Source organism: Sciurus carolinensis, chromosome 1 (assembly GCF_902686445.1).
Source record: "Sciurus carolinensis chromosome 1, mSciCar1.2, whole genome shotgun sequence".
In the NCBI taxonomy this organism is placed as follows: domain Eukaryota; kingdom Metazoa; phylum Chordata; class Mammalia; order Rodentia; family Sciuridae; genus Sciurus; species Sciurus carolinensis.
This window is the reverse complement of record NC_062213.1, coordinates 128,308,293-128,325,110: the sequence shown is the minus strand read 5'-3', so window position 1 is coordinate 128,325,110 and position 16,818 is coordinate 128,308,293. Positions and strand designations below refer to the sequence as shown.

The following is a 16,818-nucleotide window of genomic DNA, read 5'->3' as shown; positions in this document are numbered from 1 at the left end:
AGCAACTTCAGAAATGTTAGTTGCGATATATTAGGTTGTTACAGCCATTCACCATTTGTTAATAAAGAATTTATTAGGATACCATCTTGAATGTTAATGATAATGGTGAACAAGAAGGAAGTTACTATGTAGTATGAGCCAATTTATTATTTTACGACATAGTCAACCTACTGAATCCTCAGTTTTAAATTTTAATTGTGAGTGGTATGGTGGCACACCCATAATCCCAGCTACTTGAGAGACTGAGACTGGAGGGTCCTGGCTGAACTTGAGTCTAGCCAGGCAACAGAATGAGATCCTGTCTCAAACAATAAAACAGAGATTTTTTGAGGGGTACCAGGGTTTGAACTCAGGGCACTTGACCACTGAGCTACATCCTCAGCCCAATTTTGTATTTTATTTAGAGACAGGATCTCACTGAATTGCTTAGCTCCTTACTTTTGCTGAGGCTAGCTTTGAACTCTCGATCTTCCTGTCTCAGCCTCCTGGAGCCACTGGGATATTGGGGTGTGCCACCATGCCTGGCTAAAATGGAGATTTTAAAAACAGTTTTTTATTTTTTTTTTTCTGCAAGTTTCTTAAGGTATTTTGATATTCAAACTTATAAAAAAGTTGCAAGACTAGTATAAGAAATTTCCTCATATTCTTAATTCACATTCACCAATTGTAAAATAGTAATTGTGAAGTTGTTGTTTTTTACTAAGTAAATATTTTTGAGACTGCTATGTACGAGATCTTTGATATTTGGTTAAATACTAATATTTAATATTTGGTCAAATTAAAAAGTTCTAAAATACTGTGCATTCATAATGGGGGACAGTTTTATTTGAAAACTTATCACATTTCTCTATCTCACTATAAAAAGTACATTGTCAACGGATTTATCCATCTTATCCTTTTTGCCTCTTCCAGTGTAGTTCTAGATTCGTGCATTTCTGCTAAAAAGTCTCCAAGAGATTTGTTCTTAATGCACTTCATCTTAATATTCTTTGTATAATATAAGTTCATTTGTTTATAGTGTCTGATGACTTTGTAGTATAGATGGATCTTAATAAGTCAGACATGTTTTTAAGGTGCAAACTATAATTCAATAAATGCAGATACGAAGGAGAATCCTTCTTAACCTGTTGCTTTATCTTATCCTAAAGATATATTTTATTTGCACCCATTTGGCTACAAGCAGCATTTTAAAACTTACTATCTATTATAAAAGGTCCTTATGTATTTTGGAAGTACTAAAGATTAGGACTACTATAAAATTTCACTGTTAATTATTATTTTTCCTTTGCAGTGGAATAATAAGCAGAAATAAGGCTCTATTCAAGGAACCATTTTTTAAATTTATAGCTGCTACTCCAATGGTAAACCATTGCTGAGTGATGGCATGTGCTTTACCAAATTTTAATCTGGTGTGCTTCACAGCTTGGGCAGCACTAAAGCACTTTGGTTTTATGTAGTTTGATTCAAACAGTTTTAACTTAAACTTTTGTACTGTCTTAATTGCTTAATGTTTCTAATCTTATTGCTGTAAACAACATTTTTATATGGTTCCATTTTAGCTTCTAGTTTAAAATTTTTTATAGACTTTATTTGCTTTTTAAGGGTTATATAAAAATTGGACTTTGAATTTTTCAATCAATTGAAGGTAACATTTCCCAAAGTGTTGTCCAAGGAAATGCTACGTGCTATAAGCCCTTGTCAGAAAGTTACAATGATATTGTATGTTAAAATCTTTGAGAAGGTCTTTGGTAAAGACATTTATTAGCTTTCTTTAACCCAAATTCCCCTAAATTTATTTATCTATTTCCTCATGAAAAGGAAATTATTTCTCTTTCATATACCAGTGATTTTTTGGTGGGGTACTCTGTTTAAATCATTTAGTCCAGTGTTTCTTAAAATATATTTTGTTACATTTGGGAATATTAATGAAAATTCTTAGAAAAAGAGTTCTGTGATCAAATAAGTTATATCTCGTTAGTAAATCACAGACATCATACTCAGAGATCCTTTACTTATGGTACAATGACTTTCAAACTTTTTAATAGAGAACCCTTACTTTAAATTTTTTAATGTGTATTTTAAAGCCAGATAAGTATGTGAAATAGATCAAGAGCAGACAAGAGAGGAGCTGGTTTAGTTGAACTATGTCAAGGAATCTGAAGCTTTTGCAGAACTTTTTTGCAGCTTCTCCAATCCATAGTTGAGTCCTAGGGTTAGCAAACTAGGACCCACAGGGGAACTCTCACTACCATTCATCTGTTTAAGGACAATTTTATTAGCACATAAGCTAGGCCCTTTCTTGGCTGCTCTTACTTCACAGTGGCAGAAGTGAGTAGTTGCAACAGGGACCTTAAGGACTATGAAGCCTAGAATTCTTATTCTTGACCCTTTAAAGTAAAAGTTTGCTATTTCAATTTCCATAGTAACCCGTTTCTGGGGCTATGGAATTTGATAATTGTTTCACTACCTAAACTCCTTTTGTGGCAACTTAAGCCTTTTTTATAAATTGCCAGTTTTAGTAAGGAAATACTTTTTTCTTTTTTGGTGGTGTTGGGGTCTCACCCAAGGCCTTGCACATGCTAATTAGTTCTAGCTTTACCACTGTACTGCAACCCCAGCTCCTAGTTATCATTCTTACTTTTGTCATTTGCAGAGTGAGAATCAAGCAGGCTCTTTTAAATGATTATGTTTCAAAGGCTGAAAACCTGTTTTGTAAGAAAAGATTTTTTCATCTTTTTTTCTATTTTTTTAATTCAGTAGATCTTTACAGAAATTTTTGTATTAATTTTGCTTCTTTTGCAACTAATACATTGCATGTGGTGGTTTGCAGTGGTATCATTGGTCGTAGCAGAAAAGATTTCAAGAGGTACTTATTCAACTTCATCGCTGCCATGCCTCTCGTAAGTTTCATTCTTTAAAAATCTAATTCATATAGGGAAAATTTTCATCTTATTAAAATCTTTAAGGATTTTTACTTATTAAGTTCTTTAAAGATTTATGATACAAAGTTCCAGTTTCAATTTAGTTTTTAAATTTGTAGTCTAATTTTTAAATGTAAACCATTACAATAGGTAAAAAAAAAATAAATAAAAGAAGTTGTTTGGTTCAGTTTCATTTGTAGTATACATATGTTAGTGGGTTTTGTTTTAACTTTCAGGACAGATTTTCCCCAGTGTTTAGTTGCATTAGTAGCACTCCTCCTCTAGTGGTTTCAATCAAAAATGTTTCTAGATACTGTGCCAGATTGGCGGTGAGGTAGGGAAGCACTTCTCCCTGGTTGACAGCAATTGCTTTAGACCCTAAACTACTATTATAGGAACTTGAACTACTAAATATAATTTAAGTTAAATTAGAATTTATGATCTGAGTTTATTAAAATTAATTTATTTTGAAACATAAGTGATTTTCTTATCATGGTTCTCATTTTTACCTCATTGACCCTATAGGAATTTTAGTGTTCTAAATTTGGGGATAGAAAGGAGACACTTGATTGTAAAAATACAATTAAATTGAAAGAATGTCAGAAATTCTAGCTTAATAAACCTTGATGGGCATAAGCAACGTAGATATCAAAGATGGTGATTCAGTAGAAGACCAGTGTTTTACAATACTACTTGAGAGAATTTTTGGTATACGTGAGTTTGAAATGTAAATATGAGTTCAGAATTATGGAAAGATTAATTTTAATATAATCATGGAAAACATTAATAAAGATGACTGTAGAAATAATCTGTAAAATAACATTAGTTGTTGTAAAACCTATACTGTTATTTAAAACAAATTCAATAGAATTCCATTGTCTAGGGATGTAGTGCTAAAAGCAGGCAACAAAAGGTATAAAGATCAATGTTTGGATTTCTAAAAGCACTTCTTTACATTGTATAGAAAGATGACAGTTTTGATTTTTTTTGTTCGCAAAAAAAGGTAATATCTCATAATTACTAATATTCTAAAATTAAGTTTCAAATAAGATTTAACATAGGGGTAATAAAAGCCATTTGCATTTGTTTTAGCTTGTTCTCTTTGTATTGTTATAAATTCTAAGTAAAATAATTGAATTATAATAATATGAACTATCAGTTATAGAAATCATGTGAATACAGCAAATTGATAAAAGTAAATTATATCTTAGTAAGAAGTAAAGCAAAACCAATAATATTTGTTTGTTTATTTTAGATCTCTCTGGTTAATAACTTCTTGAAGTATGGGTTAAATGAACTTAAACTGTGCTTTCGAGTAAGGCTCACCAGATACCTCTATGAGGAGTATCTCCAGTAAGTGACGGTTTGCTTTTAAATTAAAAATATTTAAATTGAATAGTTAATATTTGTGATACTGAGCTATAGAAGTTTTTCTTATTTTTTGTATATGACCTCTCAGTTACTTGGAATCTAGTCCTGACTCTGGTTGGCTAGTCATTCTTCTCCAGACTTGCTTCCTCATATCTAAAATAAGTTAAGACAATCCTTACGGTCTCTTCTGTCACCAAACCTTTCTGTTTCTCTGTGTTTGCACCAGGTAGCATAATGTGAATTTTTTTGTTGTTGTTATGTGTTTCATGACACTTGTTTTAAAGTTATTTTCTTATTGCTATTTTAGAGCTTTCACATATTATAAAATGGGAAATCTGGACAACAGAATAGCTAATCCAGACCAGCTGCTTACACAGGATGTAGAAAAATTTTGTAACAGTGTAGTTGATCTGTATTCAAATCTTATTAAGGTAAGTTTCTCTATTTTTAAAAAATTGGTAAATTTGTTGAATTTTGAATCTGAACAAATTTACATAGAATTGACGAGATGGATGGGACAGTAGCATATAAATATTCAGTGCTTTTTGTAAGAAAATTAGAGTTGTTATAATAGTTACAATTATAAATTATTTTTTAATATTTTTTTTGTGAGGTTTTTTGACCCAGAATTGGTCATTCACTGTCTTACAAAGATTTTATAAGAATCTTCAGGTTGATAATCTCTAAAATAACAAACATCTAAATTCTCATCTCTTGACTTGTGTACATTTGAGTTGTTGGAAATTGACTTAATTTATGTATCTAATTCCACATCCTTAAAACTACAGATGAAGGACTTCTTACCTTTTCTCTGTTTCAGTATCTCCAGTTCTAATAGATCATTAAGTTATAGATAAAAAAACTTTCATATGATGTAAATTTATTTCAGTTTTCTAAATACTGTTTTTTCCTCGTCTCAGAATATTGTCAAAGCTCTTGACTTTGATAGGCTTTAACCAGTTTTCTTTTGAACTATTAAAAGATAGTTCTTGTCTTACTCATCTTCTCTCACCATCCTTGCACTTCTGCTATAGTTTTCTCATTAATCCAGCTTCTTTGTCATTATCTCCTGCACTGAGGAGCACATTTAACAGGCACTTGTAAGATTGTCAATCCAGCATCCCCTCCCCTCTTCATCTGGATGCTCCAGTTTCCACTCTTATCTACATAACTGCCTTGGACTAAGGTAGGAGCTTGTCTCAAACTGGACTGATTAGAGTATCTTTGCCTCCAGTCACAACTGACCCAGATATCCAACCTTGGTACAAAAAACTGTACATAAGGGACTAGGTCAGGTTGTAAGACTGGAAATGCTCCTGCTTCAACTGTGTGACTGGAGAGAAAAGCAGTACTTGAAAAAGTGATATATATCCACAAGCGCTTCCCTCCTTGTGTACAGGCCCTCTGCTAAAATATTCTCATTTCATACCAAACTTTGTTCTTTTTTTAGCTCTCCAGATGCCTTTGCTAACTGATCTGAACTCTTGGAACTTAGATAACTACAAATAGTTCAGTAATTCAGCTTTCTTTTCTGTTCCTATTACTACATTTAAAGTTTGTTCTCTGTGTGTGTGACAGGGGGTAGGGGACATAGGGTTTATGAAAGGGGGATTTACATAAAACTTTTCATGTAATTTTGATACCAGTTCTGTAGGAAATTTATCATATACTCTTTACATCTTGGCACTTGAGAAAAAGAGTAGTTTAGGTCTTGTCACATCTATAATAGAAAAGAGTATTGTTGAATTAATTATAAAGGTTCTGTGCCCTGCAAAGTGTTTACTGTTTTAAATATCTAATTGTTTGATCTCTGACTTAAATTGAGTCATTTTTTGGTCAATGACTTTAAAATGTCCTTGAATTTATAAGTATTTCTAGTTTCTTGATAATTTATAAGGGGGAAAAAAGGGAAAATAAAAAGGAAAAAGAAAAGATAGATCTTGACCAAAGCATAAACCATCCCTTCTACTGAAATGTGGATATTAGTATACAGGGGAAGCTATAGACTTCAAGTGAATAAGCACAACTTGGGGTTCTTGAAACACTTCAAGGTGCATGCCACTAATGGTATGTCAGTTGACTTCTGCGAGGAGAAGTATAAGTAAGGTGGTTCTAGAAGCTGAGTTTTATGTCACAAAATTATATTCATGGGCTCACTTGATAATTTCAGTTTATAAATGTTGTGATAAAATAACAAAAACAAACAGTATTAGAACAGGAACAGAGCTTGTGAAGATGATTAGAACTAGAAAAGTTGACAGCAGATTTGAGGCTACAACTCAGGTATTTTTGTCCTGTGTCTTTATATTACATTGAGAAATTACTAAGTTGCTAATGGTTAATTATCACAATAGGGCTGTCTTAACTGATAGAAAGTGATGATTGTTTCTCCTGTGTGATGGTCAGTAGATGTCGTTAGGTTATCTTCATTTTAAGTTTCTTGAGATAAGAACTATGTGTTTTATGTAGTCATTGATCTGTGTTCTATTATTGTACTTCATACTCAGTGTGAACTCTACATGTTGATAATTTTTAGATATTGAATAACAATTTGTATTTAGCATGTATTTGGCAGTTCAGTTCTTCAATTTTAATTTTCTGTATTCTAATATTTATTTTACAGCCATTTTTAGATATAGTTTTATATATTTTCAAGTTAACAAGTGCAATTGGAGCTGAGGTGAGTCTACTTTTATTCCACCTTTTAAATTGCTGCATTACTATATTGAGAATAGCTTGATGATCTAAGAATTTTTTTTGTATCTCAAAGAACATGTTTTCACATGATTCACCTAATAAAATTTGGTTATAAACTATACTAGAGATTATAAAAATTCTAATTTGGCTTTTTTTAAAAATATTTTTTAGTCATAGATGGATACAATACCTTTATTTTATTCATCTATTTTTATGTGGTGCTGAGGATCAAACCCAGTCCCTCACATGTGCCTGGCAAGCACTCTACCGCTGCGCCACCACCCCAGTCCTAATTTGGCTTCTTAATTTCCCTGAAGTCAGACACTTAGAAAAATTTTATAGTAGTAATAACCAGAAGCACTTAAACATTGAACACACATGTACTAATGTCTAAAAGGAGATTTGGAGACAACCATTTTAATATAAATTTTGAATGTTAAATATCAGTAATACATTTAGAATGGTCACAACAATTTTAAGACTATTTTATAATAATATAACTATCCCATGAGCTTTAATTACCTTTCCTCTGATATTTTTCATGGCAAGAGTAACCTTTAAATTTTCTCTTGTGTTCTCATTCATTTAATATGTAATGTCATATTATTTATAACACAACCATTATAGTGTGATTGTTTTATGTATATGTGTACATGTATGCATTTTTAGTTGATTAATAAATAAATTACACAATGGTTTTTGTTGCTTTCTAAAACACCAGGGAAAGTGGTTTTATTTGCCTTTTTTTTTTTTTTTGCGGTGCAGGGGATTGAACCCAGGGCCTTGTGCTTTCGAGGCAAACACTCTACAAACTGAGCTATATCCCCAGCCCTATTAGACTTTTTTAGTCTAGCATCTTAACCCTTTGCTATCTGTAATTCATGTTAAGTCATTCTCATCTTTTTTATTGTAAGCAAGTGACTAGACCTAATCTGTCTTGTCTCTATGCTATAATATTTTTGTTTTTATACTTAAATATGTCTCTGTATATTTCTATTAATGTAATTTTCCATTTTTTGAAAGCAGAAACTATGTTTTAGTTATCACTTTGGCTCATATTTTCAGAAGTTTTTGAAAGGCATTGAATCAATAAGGATTTTTTTTTTTTTTTTAAATTTTTGGTGGTTCTGGGGCTCAAACCAGGAGTCTGGAACATGCTAGGCAAGCCCTCTACCACTGACCTGCACCCCCCAACCCTAGGTTTAATTTAAAAATAATCTTGAATAGATACTGTATTTCACATACGTTATGTTAGATGGTATGAATGAAAAGATGATTAAATTCCCTCTGAAGAGAAATTGCAACATGTGAACAATACGTGAAATATGTAGTTATTCAAGCAATTATAAAGCAGTATGAAAAGTCTAATAATGGAAGTGGCAGTAAAGTAGTTAGTAAGTGGAAGAATTGGAGTTAATAATACTTGAGTTGTTTTGAGGAGATAAATAAGTATTAGATATGTCAGACTTGCCAGACAAAAGAACAACCTCACTGGATAGCATGTTCAGGAAATAATTATTTTCAAATGGCAGAGCAGCACAGAATATATTTATGTAGTAATGAAGGGAAGGCCAGTGATGAACCTGGGCAGGTAAACTTGAAGCTTCTTTCTTAGAATGGTGAATGGGTGTTAGGGTCATTTACAAAGTTACAAAGTATAGCAACTGGAAGCAAAATGTACAAGAAGGGAAAGGCAGATTTTGGGGGAATTGAACTTGAGGCATCTGTGCAGTGAGGTGAAGATGTATGATGGTACTAATTTGGCATCTTATCAATATCTTGGGTTCATAAGAATGATGAGACTGGAAGTATGAATTTGGGATGAGAAGAGAGCTAAGGAAAGACACTGAGGGAATATTAACATTGAAAAAGAGGGCAGAGGTATGAGGATTTTTGTGGAAAACAGTATTTCAAGAAGAGTAGAAGAGTGCTGTAGGAAAAGAAAGAACTGAAATTATAGGTTTTTAGGTAAGCAAATATGGGAGAGTGGGGCATGAACTGTAGTGATTAGAGTACTAGGTGAAGAGTGGAAGTGTAGAGACTACTGTGTGTTTTTCAGGAAAGAAACAGGAAAAAAAAAAAAAAACCTGAAGAGCAATTTCTGTCATTCATTGGAGTTAATTACAGAAATTGTATATGTTTGCATCCAGTGGATTTTATTATGGTATCCTTGAACTTTGTGTATCTTTCTCTTTCAATAATAATAGGGCCCCGCAAGCATGATGGCCTACTTGGTTGTGTCTGGGCTATTCTTAACTAGACTTAGAAGGCCCATTGGTAAGATGACAATAACTGAACAAAAGTATGAAGGTGAATATAGATACGTTAATTCCCGACTCATCACAAATAGGTAAGGACAAATTTCCATAAGTTATACTGAAAATTCATTTTTATGGATATTGATGTCATTTAGACTTTAAAACGTCTAGTAATGCTTTCCCAGAAATAGTGTGTGCATATTTTCTTGTTTTGAAATGTACATTGTGCAGTATATTTTACAAAGCACTGATTCATATTTCTAACCCTTTTTCTTGTTAACTATGTAGTATCCTTGATTCTCCTCTTTATATCATCTGTTGACTATTTTTGTTAATTTCACTTTAAATTTAGTCATGGTACAATTCAAATTCACATTTGCTTTCAGTATTTATTCAAACAAAATTTTGTCTCAATTTATCCACATTTTATTTTGAGACTGTGTTTGCAATGTTCTCTAATTCATTCTCATTGTGCATGTTTTTACCTATTTTCCAAGATAGTTTTAGAATTCAAAATAGAAGGAAAAACTATGGACCTTGGAACCATACTAATTCTAAAATCTGCTTCCTTCATTTAACAATGATATATGATTTTAGTAAGTTATTCAGACTCACTTTTCTTGTTTATAAGAGTGAATAATATAGGATTATAGAGGATTATACCTGATAATATTTATATAGCGCTTCTAGCTCAGTTTTTGATATGGAGCAAGTGCTCAGTAAATTTTCTCATATCAGTCTTATATGACTTCTCATATAAGTCATTTTGAGGGTCCTAATTTTTATGTAATTTAGGCTACTTTATTGAAATTTATAAAATACTTAGGAAATTACTTCCTTAATGGTTCCTTCTTTCCTTCTTTCCTTGGATTGTTGAAATGGTACTAGTTTCATATGGGGTTTTTTACTCTGGGGAGGGTATATAGAGGATTAAGTAGAGAGGTGTTTTACCAAGTAATGAAAAATGGTATTAACCAGGATACTTTTGAATGCAAGAAGCAAACATGACTCATAAGATTTCAACAATAAGGATGTTTACTGCATCACATAAGAATTCTTAAGAGAAAGCAGTCCCAGGTACAACAGGATCAGTGCTCTGGCTCTTGTTGAATGTTCTCTTGTGATGCCCTTCTTTGTGTAGTGCCGCCTTCTGCAGGTTAATTCTTGTGATTACAAGATGACAAAAACGTTTCCAGATTGCTCTAGCCTATCCACCCTGCACAAAGGGGCCATCTCTTCTGGTGTCTCTTTAAGGGAGCAAAGAAACCTTTCCCAGAAGTTCTATAGCTGACTTTCCCTTACATCTAAGTGACCAAAATTATTTACCCATGCCTAAAGTAACCACAGCAAAGTAATTGACTTAGACTAGTTGGGATCCTGTACCCTATGAAAGAGGTTGAGCATTCTGTGCATTAGGGTGCACAGAAAAGGATAGGTAAGTTTAAGAAAAATGAGGTCTTATAGGAAAAACTTGGAAGAGGATAGATGTTGAATAAACAGTCATTAGTATTATAGGATGTTCAGTCCTTTGAGGTTTTTCATTAGCACTAAAATGACTTGTTTCAGGAGGAGAATTTCTCACCTTATCATCCTCTTTAGGCTTAGATATGCAGAGGAGGTCGAAGTAAAAAAGAAAAATAAAAAAAGAAGGAAAGAGTAATTATATATATTGGGATTCTTCTATCTGTGACTCTGTCATGTCAAGGAATCTGTGAAGCCCAGGATAAATTTGACTGATCTTTATGGAAAGTTAATTTTACTTCAAGTGGTTGAGTAGAAGATACCTTGTTTTTATAATGTAAGAAATACAGATGCTTTTTGGAATAGAATATAATACACATAAACTTTTAAGGGGAAAAAACAAAGACTTAAGAAATGTATGCTGTTTGAAGTTGCTTCAACTGTGACTTCCAGAGTTCTGTATAAATATTTACTTTTCTCTACTATAAAAGGGACTTGGCTGGGATGTTTTATATTATACTTATGTACTGACAAGACTGTAAACTTTAGGGTCAGATAAGAGTTATATTTTCAGCTTCTTAACTTGCCGACTGTGTGTCTTTAACAAATTGACAACTCCATCTTCATCTATCAAGTTCACCCTCCTCCCCACTTTTTCTACTCAAGATCCTTGTTCTTGTAGACACATTTAAGCTAGCTCCAGAAAGGGGGAATTGTGAGGTTATAGTGGAGTTCCAAGAATAAGAACAATTACTATTTATCTGAACTCCCAGGAATGCACTGTGAAACCTTCAGGACTTAGCCTGGTTTTTCCTGTGTTTCAAAGGCTGTGAAGACATCACTACCTTTTTCTAATTCTTTTTTTTTTTTCTCCCTCCTGTTTGGGTCTGTACTTGAACTTGTAGACTACGATAATATCTATTGTAGCCATGTCTTTGTATATATCATGGAATCTTCCTTCTTTGTCTTATTTCAAATTTCTGAGAATTAGATTGTTGTACATTTTATTGCCAGGCTACCTTGTGGCATAGACTTCAGGCAGCCCAGTGTATGATGCAGCCCAGTGTGTATTGCTGCACTCCAGTAAATTGAGCAGATGGTTTGAGATGCACCAGATAAGCTCTTAGTCACAAAATATACTTTTAAATACAAACTTTCATTCATCAAATATTGTATTTCAATTATTTTTCAGACTTTGGTAACATTTAAATTAATTGCCAAATTATTTTCTTTAATAGTGAAGAAATTGCCTTTTACAATGGGAACAAAAGAGAAAAGCAGACAATCTACTCAGTCTTCCGAAAACTGGTACGATAACACATTTGAGGCATGTGTATTTATGGAAATATTTTGGTTTTTTTTGGCTTATGCCAAAATATATTTATCTTATGTATCTTACATGTATGCATGTGTGTGTGTGTGTGTGTGTGTGTGTGTGTGTGTGTGTGTCTTTTAAAATATTTAAGATATGTGTATATATTTTTAAAATATTTTCTTTAAAAATTGTCAAGGATTTTTCTATTTTAAATTAAAAATGAAATTCAAATTTATATTACCAATATATTAATCTGCCCACTTATGAAAATATATAGATTTACTAAAATAATATATTTTAGGCTTTTGGAACTATGCAGTCTCTCTTGCAACTATTCAGCTCTGCTACTCAAAGGTAGCTGCTATATGTAATATATACATGAATAGGAGTGACTGTATTCTAATAGAACTTTATTTACAAAAACATGTGGCATCCTGGATTTAGACTCTGGGATCATAGTTTGCTGATATTTGATTTAAAATATGAACACTGAGTTTCTTAAGAAAGCTTTCAGTTTTTATTTACTTGCTATTTGGAGAATTTGAATTCAAATAATTTTATTCATTACTTTTTTCAAAAGATATCGAGTGCCATCTAGGTTTCCTGATACAGGCTCCATTGTTGGTGCTAATGATTATTAGGTGGTGAACTTGGTGGATAAAATCCTGCCTTTGGGGCCCTTACCTTTTAGTAGAAATTTGTAAAATTAAATATGTATTTTAGATTGTGAAGAAAGATTAAAGAAGTTTTAAATTATTTCAAAAACTAGATTTTTTGCCTTATCACATTTTGACATGACTGAATTTTTCAGTGCTCACTGACAAAATGCATTTAAGGCTATTTTCTAGGGGACACCTGTTTACCAGTTTGCTCTTCACATGACTTGATTAGTCTCATCCTTTAGATTTCAGCTCAAATGTTAATACTGACCAGCCTATTTGAAATCAGTGTATGGTAATTCCTTCTTGTTTTAGTCATTTGTTTCCTTAAAACAATAAAACAGTTTATAATTATCTTGTTTGTTTTCTGGTTATCCTCTTTCATTAAAATGTAACCTCTATGAGCTCAGGGACCTGGTCTGTTCTATTCATTGCTCTGTCTTTAGCATTGAGCAGTATCTGATGTATAGTATTCCTTGCTCCAAGGAATGCTCCAAACATTGTTGTAGTTGCAGAAGATACTAAGAACAAGTTACCCTGTACTTAACAAGCTCACATTTTAGTGGAAGAGACAGATAATACAGTTAATATATAAACAATTGGATGTTCTATATAATTTCAGGTAGAATTAAAATCTGTGACCAAAAATGAAGCAGAGTAATGGGATAGAGTATGATGGGGGTTGTTAGCTACTTTGTCTAGAATGGCCAAGGTCCTTCTTGAGGAGGCACTGTGCAGCTTGAACCCCACATGAAGTAAGGAAGTTAGTCACATAATGTAGGAAGAAAGCATTTGTTGCTAGCAGAGGAAATGAGGAAAGTCTTAAGACAGGAACATCTGAAAGGAACCAGTGTTTCTAGGGCTCAATAAGAAGTAGCAAAATACTTGAAGGACTTAAAATCAGTATACTACAGTGACACAGCCACATTAATGATTATAGCAGCTCAACTCACAATAGCTAAACTATGGAACCAACCTAGGTGTCCTTCAACAGGTAAATGAAAAAAGAAAATGTGATACACACACACACACACACACACACACACACACACACACGATGGAATATTACTCAGCTTTAAAGAAGAATGAAATTATGGCATTTGCTGGTAAATGGATGGAGTTGGAGAATATCATTCTAAGCGAAATAAGAAAAACCCCAAAAAACCAAAGACTGAATGTTTTCTCTGATATGTGGATGCTAATTGACAAGTGGGGGATGCGCTAGGGAAGAATAGAGTTACTGTAGATTAGGTAGAGGGGAGTGAAGGCAAGGGAAGGGGTATTGGGGATAGGAAGGTTAGTAGAGTGAAACAGACATTGTTATCTCTTTACATATATGACTACACGACTGATGTGATCCTACAATATGTGCAGTCAGAAAAATAAGAAATTATACTCCATTTATGTATTATTTATCAAAATGCATAAATGCATTCTACTGTCATGTATAACTATTAGAACAACAACAAAAAAAAGAACTAGCAAAATAGCCGGGCATGGTGGTGCATGCCTGTAATCCCAGTGTGTAGCTTGGGAGGCTAAGGCAGGAGGATTGTGAGTTCAAAGCCAGTCTCAGTAATTTAGTGAGGACTTAAGAAATTTAGTGAGACCCTGTCTCTAAATAAAATACAAAAAAGGACTGGGGTTGTGGCTCAGGGGTTAAGTGACCCTGGGTTCAACCAAAAAAAAAAAAAAAGCGAAATAGAAGCAGACAAGCTTGAAAAATAGAGCTCAATGCTAGATCATGTAGCATCTTGAATGATCTGACAGGTAGAGAATTTGAGAACCCTAAAACTCCAGAATAAAACATGTTTGTAGATTTCTAATTTTGAGATAAGCTACAGACTCAGGCTGTGGCATTGATTTATACTAGCACTTATTTCAGATTGGTTGTAATATAATTCTTAAAGAAAGCACAGACTGGGTGTTGATACAAAGAGCAAAACATTGAGTGCCTGTCTGAATAGCTTAATAGTTCATCCAGATTTGCTCATCCCTATTCCTTTTGTTTTTTGATTGGTTTTGGGATATATTTATCTGGGATATATTATAAATGGAGGCATCATAACATGCAAGGGAAGCAACATTGTTAAATTGCTTATGTAATTTCCATTCTGTTTGTTTAAAAATCATTTCATAAAGTGTTTGGCACTGCTCTGTGATGCTCAGTGAAGTGTGGTATGAATTATAATCAGAAATCATACTCAGTAAACATTTGTTGAATAAATGAATTATACAGTTTGTTTTATCCTCATGATAGATTTAATTTTTATGTATAGAAAATAAATAATAAGAAAATAAATTTTTTTGTTTTCTGCCAGGTGGAACACCTACATAATTTCATTTTGTTTCGGTTTTCTATGGGCTTCATTGATAGCATAATTGCCAAATGTAAGTATGTTTTAAAAGAGCAGATATAATGAGATTTGTGGGAAAAGTGAAATAATGATAGCACTTTAAATCTTTAACTGTTTTGTTTCAGACATTGCCACTGTAGTTGGTTACCTGGTTGTCAGTCGTCCTTTCTTAGATTTGTCTCATCCTCGTCATCTCAAGAGTACACATTCAGAGCTTCTGGAGGTAAAGTAATAATAATGATAATAATATAATTTAAAAATAAAAATAAAGCCTCATTTAAAATTTTTGAAATGTAAGTGAAAGCTAATATTTATTTCTATTTAAGGATTACTACCAAAGTGGAAGAATGCTTTTGCGAATGTCTCAAGCTCTGGGTCGAATAGTTTTGGCTGGACGAGAAATGACTAGATTGGCTGGGTAAGATTGGTAATAATGAGCAATTGCAGAGAATTATTTTAAAAAATTCATTGTCCTTAATGATTGTGCCAGGTGAGGTTAAGATAAGGGGCAACATTTCCTACTCAAGGAATCTGATTCCAGTATAAAATTAAGCAAGATTTTTCTCTGATAGAAATTTTTTCTTATTTCCTGAAGACACCTATTTTGAGCCTTACCCTAGATTAGTGTTTCTCAAGCTGTTTGCTTGGTGGCATTTTATTAGCTGGGAAATGATGGATCATGGCAGTCTTTTCTTAATTCTCAGAAATTTAAGTTAATAAAATTTAAGTTAATGAATATATTTTTTTCATTTGAACTTTTTTATTTCCATCACATTTTTTTCTAAGATTTTTAATAGTGGCAACTTAGGGGTGGGGGGGAACAACCACAGGGTCCATCCTTCCTGGGTCTGAGGAATGCACCAGCAATTGTCCTTTTGTAGTGCTGTGAAAACTCTTAAAATTCTAAAAGTAAACACTTGTCTTGTCTTACCTATTAATCATGTATCATGTTGTTGAGGTAAAGAGTTTCTGAATCCTCTTCCCTTATCTACAACATGTTCCTGCTCTTTTACTGAAAAAAACACTATTTCTTTATGGTGAGACTTCTTTTGGGTTATTTCATTTAAATCGAATATAATTTTAGAAATTTCAGTTAGGTTTATATAAAATAAAAGATGTAATAATAGTTTGGAATTTTGATTATGGTTTCCTGTTTTTAAAATTTTAGTTTTACTGCCCGGATTACAGAGTTAATGCAAGTACTAAAAGACTTAAATCATGGCAAATATGAACGCACAATGGTCTTGCAACAAGAAAAGGGTAAATATGATTGTCAGAGTTTGAGGTCACAATTTTAAGTTTTTACTGACACAATATGATGCTTTAATACTTATTTCCCATTTCAGGTACTGAAGGAGTACGAGTCAGTCCTTTGATACCTGGTGCTGGAGAAATCATCAATGCAGATAACATTATAAAGTATGTATAGAAAAAGATTCTTTAGCACCATAAGCTTCATAGTAGCCTTGTTAAGCTTTGTAGTAACCTTTTTTTTTTTTAAATTCAGCTTATAGTTGCTTAGTGTTTCATTTAAAATTAATCTTGTTTTTTAAGAAATAGCTTAGAGATATCACTGACATAGAAATTGTATATATTTTAGATACGCAACTTGATTGTTTTGACATTATGAATATATTGTAAAATGGTCACCACATTCCAGATAATGTGTCTGACATTTCTACATAGTTACCATTTGCATGTGCATATGAGAATTTAAAATCTTAGCAGATTTTAAGTGTACAATGCATTGTTTTAAACTATTGTCCCATGCTATACATT

The 16,818-nt window shown here is 32.6% G+C and overlaps 1 protein-coding gene across 2 annotated transcripts in view; it reads left to right on the top strand.

Annotated features, from left to right (window-relative positions):
• Abcd3 (ATP binding cassette subfamily D member 3) overlaps positions 1-16,818 on the top strand; it is a 73,844-nt gene that overhangs the window by 38,945 nt on the left and 18,081 nt on the right. Inside the window, exons 5-15 of one of the 2 annotated variants that reach the window (XM_047555571.1) lie at positions 1,292-1,361; positions 4,177-4,274; positions 4,600-4,723; positions 6,916-6,972; positions 9,197-9,339; positions 11,947-12,016; positions 15,004-15,073; positions 15,165-15,262; positions 15,366-15,457; positions 16,208-16,299; positions 16,386-16,458. In XM_047555571.1, coding sequence (XP_047411527.1) covers positions 1,292-1,361; positions 4,177-4,274; positions 4,600-4,723; positions 6,916-6,972; positions 9,197-9,339; positions 11,947-12,016; positions 15,004-15,073; positions 15,165-15,262; positions 15,366-15,457; positions 16,208-16,299; positions 16,386-16,458 — 987 coding nt within the window. Of the gene's footprint in view, positions 1-1,291; positions 1,362-2,830; positions 2,901-4,176; positions 4,275-4,599; positions 4,724-6,915; positions 6,973-9,196; positions 9,340-11,946; positions 12,017-15,003; positions 15,074-15,164; positions 15,263-15,365; positions 15,458-16,207; positions 16,300-16,385; positions 16,459-16,818 lie in introns of both variants that reach the window. The other variant, XM_047555562.1, reaches the window with a different exon arrangement.